Below are 14,629 nucleotides of genomic sequence, written 5' to 3' on the forward strand. Positions count from 1 at the left end.
GCTTTGTCTTTCTACACCTGTGTCTACTGGATGGAAGCACAACACTTGAAAACTGAAAACTGAACATCAAGGAAACTAGTGTCATTGGTCTTCCTGGAACCCAAAAAATAAGTTATATTTTTCTACATACTAAATTGAGGGCAGCTTAGGTGTTATTAACACAAGCTTTGGTCAGTTCTTCTTGGCCTAGTTTCTTGGTTTAAAATAAAATGAAAAAGGGGGGAGGCAAATTTTTTCTGAAATTAGGATAATAATAAAATTATAAAAGTATAAAGAATGTAAAAATGTTGTCATGTTACCATGTTGACAACAAGAACCTTTTGAATTCTTCCATCAGCAAGAATTGATGGAATTTCTTCTATCAATAAGACTTTCATCAGTAAGAAAATTAGGTGGTTCTTATATCAGTCTAATAATGTTTGATTAATCAAGCGTTATCTCATCACAATTTTTTTTTCATTTTATTCCTTTGTCTACATCATCTTCCTCCTCCAAGCCTACCTCCATCTGCCATCTTTCCTTTTTTGTGCTTCCTCTCCTACTTGCCGCCCCTCTGATTTTCCAAAGCCTCTCTCAAAATCCAAATTAAGTGTTGTACCACTATTTGGCCTTCCACCTCAAAAAGGCATAGTTTTGTAAAGTACCATGCTATAATCAGGGGGAAAACCTCAAACAATTCTAGTTTTCAATTAATACAATACTCATTCAAACAAAAGACAATACCAATTTCTGCCTTAGTATCTGTGGGTCACATGTATTAGGCCTGCTTTTTGGGTAACCCATTTTACTAAGGAATATAAATTAATCTTATAGAAATTGTAAGAATCCCAGTAAAAATATGAACCTATGTTAGTCACCAAAAACCAGTAAGTAAGTAGGTGGTAAGAAACCATGAGGATTGATCAAAAGGATGTGATTGGTGTTTGGTGGATATTTTCATACACTAAGCAAATGGCTTGAGGTGACCAAACAAAGACCAGAAATAACTTTTAAATAGTTACCTACCTTTTCAGCTAAGTTTTCTGATCTAAGAAGACTTGGTCACATTAAAAAAATTAAGTTCCTTCAACATTAGAGGATGAAACTCTTCCATCAGTTCCCCAATTATCAAAAAAGTAAAGTCAGAAATGTTATAGTATTCTACCTTAAATGATTAATCGAAGAGAAAGTGATGTAAAAGATTCACACCTGATTTTAAAGGAACACTTAATTTATAAATGTTTTTCCTATAAAGGGGAGCCAAGAACAGAAAGGAAATGGCAAAATAAGAAGGAAAACAATACCATGATGATTTTTCCACCCTCCTGCTGAGAGTTTCAATTATTTTGGGGGTTACAATGTAAAAATCCACCACGTTGAACTTTTTACACACCTTCTCTGTGAGAACTGAATCACTGAGTCACAACCAACTGGGGTTGGAATTGTTTATTAGCAAGACCACTACTGCTTGCACAAATCACATAAGGGTCCACTGATGGCTCTAGTGTCTTTTTTTATCTTTCCACATCCAGTGATTTCATTTCAAGCCATTTGCTTTGAATACAGATGATAAAAGGTAGCAATTGAAAAACAACAACAGAAATCTGAAATGACCACCACAGGCAATGGGGCAGTTGCAAAGAAAAGGACCGCAAACCAAAGCAGTAACTTACGGTAGCTACTTTCGCTATCGCTGGCATTAGAAGAAACATGTTCTGCAAGAACAGCACAGCAAATTAAAGAGATACCAAGCATTGAAGAGCAGCCAGAACTGAAAGGAATACACTCATGCAAGGCTACTAGAAATGTGAGCGAAAGGCAAGTAAAAGCCGCAGAGGAGGCTGCATTAAGAAAACTCAGATAAGATAAAGAAGATGAAAACTTTATCTCCATTTTACAGGAACCCGCTGCTTGATTGCTGTTTCTTCTTTTTAGCAAATGAAGAAAGTATCTTTAATTACAAAAAATGCATAATGTCAACTTAGGCAATTAGAAAAATCCTATGACCCATTCATATACCTCTGACTTTCAAGATTTATGTGACAGTGACTAGTATGTCTTGACTGAATGTTTTCTTGACTGTAAATTCAGGCGCTTCTGGTGTGTGGGCACTGTTTTCTTGCAGAGTTTTTTATTTCTCAATTTTAGCCTTTAAGCATTTTGCTGGAATGCTGCAATTCAAATTGCTAATTGATCCCTGGAATCCCTTGAATTTTATTTCTATTTAAATAGTTCCTAAACACATTCTCAGGATGCAAAGGAATTCTTGAAGATCTTTTCTGCTTCAGTGAGTGAGTTGAAATCTTTGAGGAAGATGTGAGTCACTGAATAATATTTTATGAATCAACTCAATAGTTCCTTGTTTTTATTTTAGGATTCTTGCTTGGATAGCTATTGAATTCTGGAGGCATGGAACAGGCAGGAGATAAATGGCCTGATACACAGTACAGGTTCTGGCATGAAGTATTTTTTTTTTTTTTTTAATTCATGCTGAATGACTTGCTTGCACAGCAATACGCCAAATTGTTTTTTCATACATAGTTCACCTAACTTAACAGGGATGTGTTGCTTATGTGCCAGAATTTGAGCTCTTATTTCCAAAATCATTTTCTTTCATCCATACTGCTTGTTAAGTTATAGATGACACACTCATCAGTCTATCAACTTATTTGTATATTACTTTAATTAAATGAAGAACATGTGACTATTCGATTTCTGAAGCTCACTATAAATAGCCTCAGTTTTTAAAAAAGTGACAATAGTTATACATTTTTTGAAAGAGAAAAATAATACATAAAATTATTCTCTAACAATAAAAAAGTGCTTTGACATCATACATTCTTGCCAATTGGATAGAGTAGTTTTAGAGTATGAAACTAATGAAAACCAAAGTATGGGTTAAATTTGCACAAATCATTTCTCTTTGTGTTGGTCTATGATCAGAACTGCATTACTAATTTGGGCACACGTTTTGCAAGTGCAAAGAGGCAATAGGGAAAGAAGTGTGGATGAACCTGTGCAAATCTGTTTTCTGTTACAAAAATGAAAGTCAAGGCACATAACCAATAATAGTGTATTTTATGTAGACTATTATCTTAAGTGCCTTGAATTGGGGATGACAGTGTTTTTTTGCTGTTGTTGCCAAGTTTTACTTTTTAAATTTATTCAATTTTTAAAGAGCAAACAGACATTTGCATATTCTGGATTGAAAGGGTATCCTATCTTTGACACTCCAAAAGCCACTACTTTTTAGTGATGTTTATTATTAACAATATATTAAGATATTTCTTTTCCCTCTCAAATTGAAAATTTACAAATTCTCTCTGGTGGTGCTTGATGCTGTTCAGACAATGCTGAAATCAATATTTAACCTTCAGCCACTAAATTCAAGAAAAATTTTCTATCATATTCCATATAGTGACTCAAAAATAAAGTTTTCATCTTTAAGATCAGTACTCTTGATCAGATTTTTAAAAATATAAATATCTTTTAAAAACTCTCCAAATGAACAATTTGAATTATGAGGGAGTATCAATACTCAGGGTTATAGAAAGAGCCCTTGAAAACAAAGTCCAGTTCAATGTAATTTTGTTTTATACAAATAAACAGCTTCTAAAAATATTGCCCATAGCTGTTAATTTAAAACAACAAAACAAAACAAAAAAATTAAACATGTGATACAGTTGCAAAAGACACAAAATTCTGTTCTCCTTTCATTGGTGCCTACGCAATGGGGTTAGTTATTAAAGAGGAAAAATCATAGTGTAGTATGTTAAGAGACAGGATAATTATTTTTTAATTGCTTAGTGAAATCAGACACAGACTAAATACATGAACAACTAGAAAATGTAAAGGTTTAATATATTTTATTTTTCACTCTATGCTATAAAGTGAAGACCTGATTTTGTAATATAGCTGATAAATCACTGATAGAAAGGCATATTATTACATATCCAAACTTTATCATATAAACATTTCAAGCAGGATCACCGCAAGTCAGAAAAAAAATCAAAGTTAATAACAAATAAATACTCATGGAAGATCAAGTAGCCTAAAATTTGCTTTTAGAGAATGCATGTTCCTTTTGACTACAAAACAGCTCCTTTACTAACAGCAAAGTACAACCCAATTATGAGATTTGACAAAGTCATTAAATATTTCCATGTGAAAAGGCAGAAGGAAGAACATAAAGTACATTTCTATTTTGCTGTTCTAGAACACTTAGCTCACCCTTTCTTTCAACATGGTTTCTTGCTCTCTGGGAGGTATTAAGCGCAGAGCAAGTGATGCTATGGTGGGCATCAGGACCATGTTGATAATATCACTTGGTCAGAAAGGGATGGTGTTAACTGCAACAGAAGTTAGAGTGCCTGACACACTTTGCTTTTAAATGCTGACATGCAGAACAAAACGATCGAAAGTTACTTTGTAGGAGCATTCACAGCTAGGTAACAAATAAAACTCGTATCTTGTGCATGCTAGGAGTGAAAGGCCCTCAGGAAAAGGAACAAAAGCCAAACTCAAAAGGAAAGGAAAAGAAAAGAAAAGTTACAGTGACCATTCCTGGAAACTTACTCAGAGTCTTTGTTCCATAACCGTCGTCACCTAATCCGGGGATGTCCTGCATGGAAGTCCCCAGAGAGAGCAATGAGAGAGGAAGAACAGCGACGGAAGAGGAAGGAAGAAGTCAGTGGAGTTGAAATGAATACTACCATGACAGACCGTGCTGCCTTAACAATCTGGATCCCATTCTCTCTTCTTTTAAACCAACTTCACCCCAAACTCCTTGAGCTGAGATTCAAGAAGGAAATTTCTGATTTGCAGAGCAACTCAAGGTTTAAACAAAAGATTGTAAGAAAGAAAAAAATTCAGCAAATGCCCATTTTTGGCCCATGGTCAATCATGTGGCCACAAAAATGCCCCACTTAAGGAATAAACCTCTTCAAATTTCATAGCAAATTCTAAATTATATCCACCATTACAAGCTCAGTGCCCAGCAAGTGTTTAGTGTTTTGCAAGAGGGAAAGAGTGAGCAAATGTGTTAGTAATTGATAAAGATAATTTAATTGTTCCTAACATTCCAAAAAACATATGTGTCAATGGAATCCAATATTTCTTCTCAGAAAAGAATTTGTCTCAAGACTTAGAGAGTTGCATGATAGAAAAGGCAAACCAGACCCATTCCTGGTCAAAGAGAAATGTCGGTCGGGTGCAAGCCCCAGTTTAGGCAAGTTTCTGTCCAATGCCTTCTGCAAAGAAGAGTCATGTGAAAGGAGGGATCCAGACTGTAGTCAAACACTGGTCACAGTAGTAGACCTGCCCTGCCTGCCTGCTGTGTTGTTTGCCTAGGTGTGTGGCGTGGGAGAGCCTACATCCTGCGTGTTGCCTGTGAATTTATTTCTCTTATGTTGCATGTGACATTATCTTTGAGAATCTACTTACGTTCAGGATCACTGGTTTCCTGCTCACTCTGCTCCTTGTTCTTGTAGAATGGGAATTTTCGTGAAAAGATGAAGCTCTTTTTACGCTTGTCATTGAATGACTGTGAAGGAGAAAAGGCATGGGGCAAAAACAGGGGACGTCTAATTGTTGTCACACTCATGCTGACAAAACAACTAGTTTGTAAAAGCCCAGAGAGCTGTAGTGACGCAAGTGAATAATTCTAAAGTGGTGCCAGAGAGTTCTAAAGGTCAATTTTATTTTCAAGGAGTATAAATTCTGAATAGTGGCACCTTGGAAAAATTGTCTCCTAAGCAAAAGACTGGTTACAGATAAATGGTGATGGAGGGAAAGTCTTAAATTAGAAGGAGAAGACCCAGAATTTTTTTGTGCTGGCTCTATTTCTTGCTAGTTCATCACCTTAGAGAGGTAATTGAATCTCTCTGAACCTCAATATCTTCATCTGCAAAATGAGGACAATGATAGCAGCTCTTAGGTTGTGAGACTCACAAAAGACATTGTAAACATAAAGTGCTATACAAATGTCTTCTTATCACCATCACGTAGAAAACACTTTATTGGAAAAACTGGCTTTCTTCTCAGTGTCTTGATGTCTTTTAAAATAATTTGAATTTGAGTTACTTCTCTTAGTTTTAATTAAAACTACACAAAAAAGTATGTAGATTAAGGATATATGATAATTATAGCCTTATACATGAATATATAATCATTAGAATATAACATTTTTATTCAAAAGATATTTTACACAATAATTTAGACCCATGTCCTCGTTTTGTAGATAGGGGGGCAGAGGCACAGAGTTGTGTCCTATGCTGATATCACAGGGCTAGTTGGTGACAGCCAGGAGGCAATCAACCAAAACCTGTTAAAATTGCTGCTAAAGGGGTATTAACTTGATATTAACTTATCAAAGGAAAAATGGCAGTGACTCAACTAGATTCTGATCAGGTAAAAAAAAGTAAGAATGACTGTCTTTAAAATTTTTAACTATTCCATTAGCTTAAATGAGGCTGAATTAAAAATAACACATAGATACATCATATGATACAGGTATTAGAATTTATTCATTCAAGTGGATATCATGTGCTTGCCTAGAAGATTCCTTAAGAAAATTTCATTAATTCCACTGCTGCTGTTCTTATGCAAATGCTTTGTGGGGTTTCTCTTTGGGAAATGCATTGACAGTCATTTTATAAGCTATTGGTCATGCAGGTTTTACTAATTTCATATTCATATATTGTTAAAAAATATGTTTTACCAGATTGACTACCATCCTTGTTTGGCTGATTTGGCTCTGAGGGTCTTTAAGCTGCTGAAAAAATTAAAATCACTCTCCAAGGATCAAGATTTGTTAACACACAGCTATGGAAATGAAGGTGCCAAAGACTCTGAAGGTAATTTGAAAACAGGTATTCAAAAACATTTTTGGCAATGGTAGCTGTTAGGAATAAATGTAGAGCAGCAAGGTGACTACTTAGAAGGAAAGGAACCTTGCTCGGATGTGCACTTTTGTCCCATTGGTGGGAATTAGTCCTGTACCCTTATGAATTTGAAGCTAGACAAAATGGTATAAATAACTTATGTTCTGTGTATACTCATACATTCCCATATCAAATATCCATTTTCGTAACCATGTTCATTTAGGAAACATTAAAGTACTAAAATGTTGGTGCTGTCACTCAGTAAGTAACTCATTACATTTTTAGGTATTAGAAACTTTCAGCAAAGCAATAGAGCTCAATTGTATGCCCATTAAGAATGTTTTATGAAAAATAGTGAATCAAATAATAATTTCTGAAATTAGAGGACATATACTTTACATTCAAGTACTAAAATTACATTCTCAGAGGGAAAAAAAAGGTATCACTTCAGAATTTATTACTCTGCTGACAGCACCTATGTTCAATATAGTTTTATCATCATTTGTAATTTAGGGTTGGTGTCCAAAAACAAGATTGAGAACTGCCCCCAAATTTTCCCAGTTAAAAATGACAGTCCTTAAAAGAATACTAAATATTCTTGCATCACTCCAGTTTCATGCCACTTTTACATTTCAAGCATATTTAAACTTCAGTAACCGAAAATAAAAGAAAAAAATCATGTAAGAATTAATGGCATGTGATATTGCAAGGTATGTTGGACATTTAACTTCAACATCACCAATGACTTGTCATGCAAAAAAAAAAATTACAAATTTTCATGCAAATACAAAACAATGCCAAGAGGAGTAAAGCCTGGGGTGAAAATGCAGACATAGAGGGACAATGTAGAGGGCTACGAGGGCCCAAAATGGGGCTACATGCAAGCCACATCATTTAAATGGTCTCAAGGGTCAAAGGAATATGAAAATGTGTTATCTGTGATTAATTCTTTTATGTTTCAAAGCAAGGAATGTGCTAACATTTCCCAAGTATGAAAATGTTGTGTATCATGAATCATCTGATTGGGACGTAATACTACTAAGCACCACACTTTTCAAAAGAACAGAAAATACACAACAATACTTTAAGAATAAACGTATCTAATGTGTCAGTCTTATTAGCAAAAGCTATTTCAGATTGGAATTAAAGAGAAGGTAATGAAACTATTGGTGGTTACATTTCCTTACATTTGTGGACAAAAAAAACAAGTCACAATTTCAGTTCACATTCACAGACTTAAAAGTCATATGTTTAGGATCTTAGCTAAACATTTAAACTATAAGAGATTATATGTGGTTTATAATGCTTTAACAGTATTCTTTATTTTTTATTAGACATGAGTAATACCATTATATAAGCTTTTTTACTGCTGTAATTTTTTTCTTTTAATATAGAAAAGGAAAATCTGTTACACGAGTGCTAGGTGAGAATAATAAATTAGCAATTGTACTATTTATAGAATACATGGTTCTGAAGCAACCGATGACTGATTTACAGCTCTATTCTTAATTATACTTGATCAATGATATTCTTTGCCTGTCCACATGACAGTATCTTAGCTCTAGATCCATTGCTTTCATAGCAGGAAATGTCTTTAAATAGAGACTTTGAAAATACCAATCAAATGTGGCATGGGGCAAGTCGGCATATCTAAAAATTCCATTTTGGAATTTGACCTAAAATGTTGAGCTCTAACTAATAAAGATGATAAAACAATAACTAACATTTATTGGGCACTTACGTGCCACATTTGGTTCCAAAAGCTCTACATGAATTAATCTCCATGCTAACTTCATGAAGTTAGTACCATCATTATTCCCATATTACAGAAGAGGAATCTGAAGTGTATAAATCTTCTATTATTTGCCCCAGAACCACGTAATTGGTGAGCAGAGAAGTCAGAAATTGAATTTGCAAATATTCCTGGTTGCAAATATCACTGTTTTTAACAGCCTGACAAGTTTCTGCAACTTAAGCCTGCTTCAAGTTTATATTGAAAATTATTGGTGCTTGATTCTCTTAAGTGTGTTCTTCCCATAGCTTGATGCTTGAAGATTATTTATTTAAATCATCAGATGCTATTGGATTCAACAACATCTCTTTTGGTTATCCTGTTACAATTTTTGTGATACTCATTCATATTTTTTTGGCCTTTCTTCAATTTTTCTTTTTATGATGATGTTAAAAAAAGAAAGAATTTAAGTGTGACAGGCCATGACTGGCAATTAAAAGGTAATTGCCCATTAAGTGGCAAATCTGTGGAAACAAAGGTAAACTGGTTGCTTAGGGCTGGGGATAGTGGGCACAGAGATTGGGAAGTGGCAGCCAATGGGTATGAGGTTTCTTTTAGGGGAGATAAAATGTTATAAAATTAGATTGAAGTGATGGTGGCATAACTCTATGAATATACTAGAAAACATTGAGTCGTATACTGTGAGTGAATTGTATACTATGTGGATTATATCTCGATGAAGCCATTTCTTTTTGAAAAGGACCCTCTTCCCAACCTCACACCATGGACTGAGAAGAAACATAGCAGGTTTCTAATTTTATTTGGTGTAAATAATTTTTATCTTTAATTGAATAAGAGTAAACCACTCATTCCAACCCTTGCAGTCAGTTAGATACACATGTCTTTTGTTTATCTGATTTTGTTTTGTCTCTGTTAAATGAATACCTTTCATGTTGTGACAGACATTAGAACACCCATACTAGGAGTCACTATTACTCAGAAATCTCCAAGTTGTTAGGTCAAATGGCATGAAATTGCCCAGCCTGACCCTGAGATGTAATGGCGTTTGTGAACCGGCTTAAGATGAAATATATGCTTCATGAAAGGAAACAAAACAAAAATCTCAAATTATTTTCCTACTCAAATCCCATGTTTTTAAACACACATGAGTGAATCTTGACATATTTTTATCCTTCTCATCCAGAAAACTTTAAAACTAGGGACATGTTTTAGTTTTTCTCCTCATCTTCCTGTTCTTATTTCTCAAGCTTTAAAAGTTTCATAGTTCTAAAATGTCATCTTAGTGATATGAGTGTTCTCTGGGCAGAATTTAGGTTTAAATTTATACTGAGCTCAGATACATCTTTTCCTGACCTCCTTATTGTTTTATACATGCTATTTTACTCTCCTCATTTCTCCTCTAAAATAATTATGTTCCCCTGGGAAAGTTGTTACTGTATATTTGGGTCACTACTTTGTATTATACAAATCTTATTTTCACACACATAAAAAGAGAACTTTGAAAACAAGTGAGGTAAAAGAACAAGTAATAATGTAACAAAGAGGGGTTAAGGGAAAGATAAGAGTTGGCTTGAGATATATCTGTTTACAGAAATGTGTCTATGTGAATGCATGTATACATATGTGTCTATAATTGCCTAATTTAAAAAAAGATTACTTTTGCAAACCTAATGAACTAATGGATGTAGGCATTGAGTATCAGTAGCAGCTACAATCACAAAGAGACAGTCAGATGTTTCATGCCTTCTGATAAAAGAATAAAATATTACTACAAAGTAGTCTTGCAAACCTCTATTTACTCCCAAAACAAAACTCCCTCAAATGAATCAGAATCTAACCAAACCTCTGGATTCAACTACCAGTTTACAGCAACAAAGAGGACAGAGAAACATGGTAATTTATACTATAAAAATGCAATCAGCAAAATCCGAAGCGTGGGAAGCTCTACAAGACAAACGATCTGATTTCATCTATATAAAATTGCAAGAAACAAATAAAATATGGCAGGAAAACATATAGATCAGAAGAGACTTTGAGAAGGATCAGCCAGTTACAATGTATAGACTTTATTTTGATCTTGGTTCAAACAAACAAACTATAAAACATAACAAAGCAACAATTACAACAACAACCAAACCCATTTGTGATACTTATGAGCCAATTTGAGCCCTGAAAAAACACTGGATACTTGTTGATCCACTAATATTCAATTTTTATGTGTAATAATGGCATTATGGTCATGCCATATTGCAATATTAAGAGCTAAAAAAATCTGATGCATTGGATTGCTTCAAAATAATATGGGAGGGATGTAGTACTTATGTACCCCCTGATTATATTGTACAGGTAAAACTGTAAAGAAGCCTTGAACTTCGCTTAACAGGTTTATTGCTGGTTGTGATACAAAGGCATGACAATTCTGAAACCATTTGGTGTGTGCTGTAGGGTTGAGCAAATGAGTAAACACATGGATGTTGTTGGGAACCAGGATTGTCACTGTGAATGAAAGGTGAGATTAAAACGTGGTTTGGAGGAAGGAGAGGAAGTATCTTACGATGGTGACTAGTAATTAGAGGCATGAGATATAAACTTACGATTTTCTAAAAAGTTTTATTTCTTCTCTGTCCATTAAAGGAGCTTAGATGTAATGATACCCCAATAGGAAAATACACATTCAGTACTCAGATTTTGTCTTCCGGATGCCCTTTTCCATGAAAGAACCTAGAATGTTTTAGAGAAATGGCTGATTCCAAGGCTGAAGCAGGGAAAGTATAAGGTGAGTCTGAAACATTTCGTGGGGCTCAAAGAAAGAAGTATTAAATATAAACATAACACCAAACACAAAACAAATAAACAAACAAAACCTAGAATGAATGGTAGCATGTGAAAAGACACAAACAAAACCTGGATAATTTGAATATTAAAATGAATAATGACAGTAATAAAGTATAACACATTCAATTAAAAAAATCTGAGTTCACTCTGATTATCAAAAATACATAAATTACATAATTAAAAATGGGATAAAAGAAAAGCTCTTCTTTAGAGTATGACTAATAATTATAGAAGGAATGATAAAGTCAGGAAATCACCATTTTGTAATCATCGGAATAATAGTCTATTCAGGGAAGAATCATCTGTGGATGCTTAAACTATTGGTTGAAAGTTTGTTGGGGAATAGGATATTTATCTCTTCCCAGATTACTTAATTATTAAAAAGAGGGGAAAAGACACCTTTATAGTGGAAAAATCTGGTAAATATCACCTTAATCAAGTGATCAAAATTAGCATCACCAAATTGTGGGACAACATGACACCATGGGCCTCCTGATGGAAAACAATGGGAAGTACACAACATCACTTCTGTAGTATTTCCATCAAAAAGGCATTAGTTGAAGTTAACCGTGAAGAAACAATGAGGTAGATTAAAATTAAGAGACATCCTCTCAAAATATGTCAATGTCATGAAAACCATGAAAACTAAGGAATCATTCTAGATTAAAGGAGATAAGGAAATAGGACAAACGGAATGTAATGTGTAGTCCCGAGTCAGAAAAATAAAAAGTCATATTTTCTACAACTTTTTCTCAAAATAATTCAGGGGATTATACCAATATGAGTTGGTAATTATTGAAGCTTAGTAATAGGTAAAATATATTCATAATTCTACTTTTTCTACTTTTTACATGTTTAAAAATTTTCATAAGAAAAAAGTTGAATTGTAAAGCACTTAATGCAATGCCTTAAAAATACTTATTAAAAAGTAGCTAATAGCAGAAAAAATGTTTCCTTTTTATAGATTTTTTCTTTTTTTTTTTTGTTACTACTTCAAATCTAACGCCAGGAATAAAAACAATTCCAATTCGCATGAAGCACAGGGGCTACTTGTACCTAAAAATAAGAAAAAGAAGCAGATCAGAAAAGTAGGGAAAAATCAGATCCCAATGACTATCACTTGTAGCTTAGGGAAGGCTGAGACCTGGGTTCATTATTTATGAAATTGTAGGAGCTAATCCTCTTTTGATCTCAAAAAATGAAATTCAATTTAGAATTTTTTGCTTAGGAAGAAATCAAAATCATGAGATGCCAATCATTCTAATTAAGCTCTGTGAAATGGAATCCCGGATGAAACCTGTTTTATTTTTCCCCGATTTATGTTATTTCTGAGACTGGTCATGCTAAATAAAAGCACATCACCCAGTCAGCAGTCTAAGTTGGGGAGGCTCAATTCCAGTAAAAAGCTCAGGTAACCGAAGGGCGTAGAGACCAAGCCAAGTATAGCTAAGGGGTAGCTGAAATTATACGCTGGATTTTATGATCACTCTAATGCATAGTAAGTAGGATGTTTTCCTTAACTTTGAGGCCCAAGACATCTACAGCATCACTTTTTCTGGGAAATAGAGACCTTCTTCTCCCAAGGAAATAGAGACCTTCTCTTCTCTTTCATCTTGCAACACTCAGATCTTTCTGCTTCTCCTTACAGCAAAACTCCAAAGTCACCCCATCTTCTCTTCCCTTCTGAACTTACTTCAATCACACTTTAAATATTGTAACATCATCTACACCAGAGGTCAGTGACGTGTGGCCCATGAACTAATCCAGCTCACTATGTGTTTCTGCAAATAAGGTTTTATTCGAGGATAACCATGCTCATTCTATATGTACTACCTATGACTATTGCTACAGCAGCAGAATTGAGTATTTGCAAAAAAGATCAGATGGCCTGCAAAGCCTAAAATATTTACTCTCTGGCCCTTTACAGAAAAAGTTTTCTGGCTACTGATCTAAACCGCTTTATTCAGGGTCACCAGTGAACTTCGTGTTGCCCAATCAAATGTTGATTCTCAGGTCTCATCTTACTCTATTGATCATCCCATTAGATATAGTTCATCATATCTTTCTTCCTGAAATGCTTGCTTCCTTGAACTCTGGCACACCTCCACATTTTCATTGCCATCCTACCCCATATAGCATTTGTCCTCAGTCTGTTTTGCTGACCCCTCTTGATCTTCCTGGTCGTTAAGAATTGGGGGTTCTTGGACTCAGTTTTTGAGTCTCCTTTCCTTCCCTTCCCAGCTTGGAGCTTTCCCTGTCTCCAGCTTGAAACTTTACCAGAGTTCCAGACTCATATATCCAATTAATTGCTTACTCACTATCTTTACTTAGATATGAACTACATACAGCCTTCAAACCAAACACATAGTCTTCTCTGAAAACCCTCAACAAACAAACAAATAAACAAACACCAAGCAAGCAAACAAAAACCTTGGTCCTCCCTCAGTCTTCTTCAACTTAGGAAATTCTAACTCTTCCAGTTACCCAGGCTGCAAACTTGTAGGGACTCCTCTCTTTCTCTCACACCCCACTTCCAATCGGTTAATAAATCCTGTGTTTTCAGCTTTGAAATGCACCCATAATCTGACCACCTCTCACCATCTCCACCACTACTACCCCAGTCCAAGTCACCACCATCTCTTGCCTGGAGCATGATATTGACCTCAGCTGGTGTCCCTGCTTCCACCTATTCCTGCTGCACTTTATTCTCCTTACAACAGCCAGGGTGATCTTTTAAAATTGTAATTCAGATCATGTCATTCTGCTTGAGATTCTCCAGTGGCTTCCCATCTCATTCAGCATAAAACCCAAAATGTACAACATGGCTGGAAAGGCTCTCCTTAATCTGGCTCTAGCTACCACTTTGATCTGTTCTGCCACTGTGCCTTCTTTGCCTCACCGTCCACCTGCCACACTGGCCTTGTTGCTTTTCTTTGAATCCTTAAATTCAAGATTTCCTTGAATCTTGATTCAGGGACTTTGCTCTTGCTGTTCCCTCTGCTTGTAATCTTCTTCCCTTAGAAGGCTGATTCCTTACCTCGTTCAGAGTTCTGCTCACATATCCCTTATCAGTGAGGCTTTTTCTGACAGACCTATCTAAAATTGCACTGGCTCTATTACTATTTGCTTGCCTGCTTTCTTTCTTTCTTTCTTTCTTTCTTTCTTTCTTTCTTTCTTTCTT

At 35.0% G+C, this 14,629-nt stretch overlaps 1 protein-coding gene across 10 annotated transcripts in view; it reads right to left on the minus strand.

Moving 5' to 3' along the window:
• Positions 1-14,629, minus strand: part of DLG2 (discs large MAGUK scaffold protein 2) — a 2,237,713-nt gene that overhangs the window by 23,813 nt on the left and 2,199,271 nt on the right. For 6 of the 10 annotated variants that reach the window (XM_023209277.2, XM_023209278.2, XM_023209283.1 and 3 more), the window contains one exon: positions 4,555-4,600. In XM_023209277.2, coding sequence (XP_023065045.1) covers positions 4,555-4,600 — 46 coding nt within the window. Of the gene's footprint in view, positions 1-1,652; positions 1,695-4,554; positions 4,601-5,421; positions 5,522-14,629 lie in introns of all 10 variants that reach the window. The other 4 variants (XM_023209276.1, XM_023209281.1, XM_023209279.1 and 1 more) reach the window with 2 other exon arrangements.

This window comes from Piliocolobus tephrosceles, chromosome 13, assembly GCF_002776525.5.
Source record: "Piliocolobus tephrosceles isolate RC106 chromosome 13, ASM277652v3, whole genome shotgun sequence".
Taxonomy (NCBI): Eukaryota; Metazoa; Chordata; class Mammalia; order Primates; family Cercopithecidae; genus Piliocolobus; species Piliocolobus tephrosceles.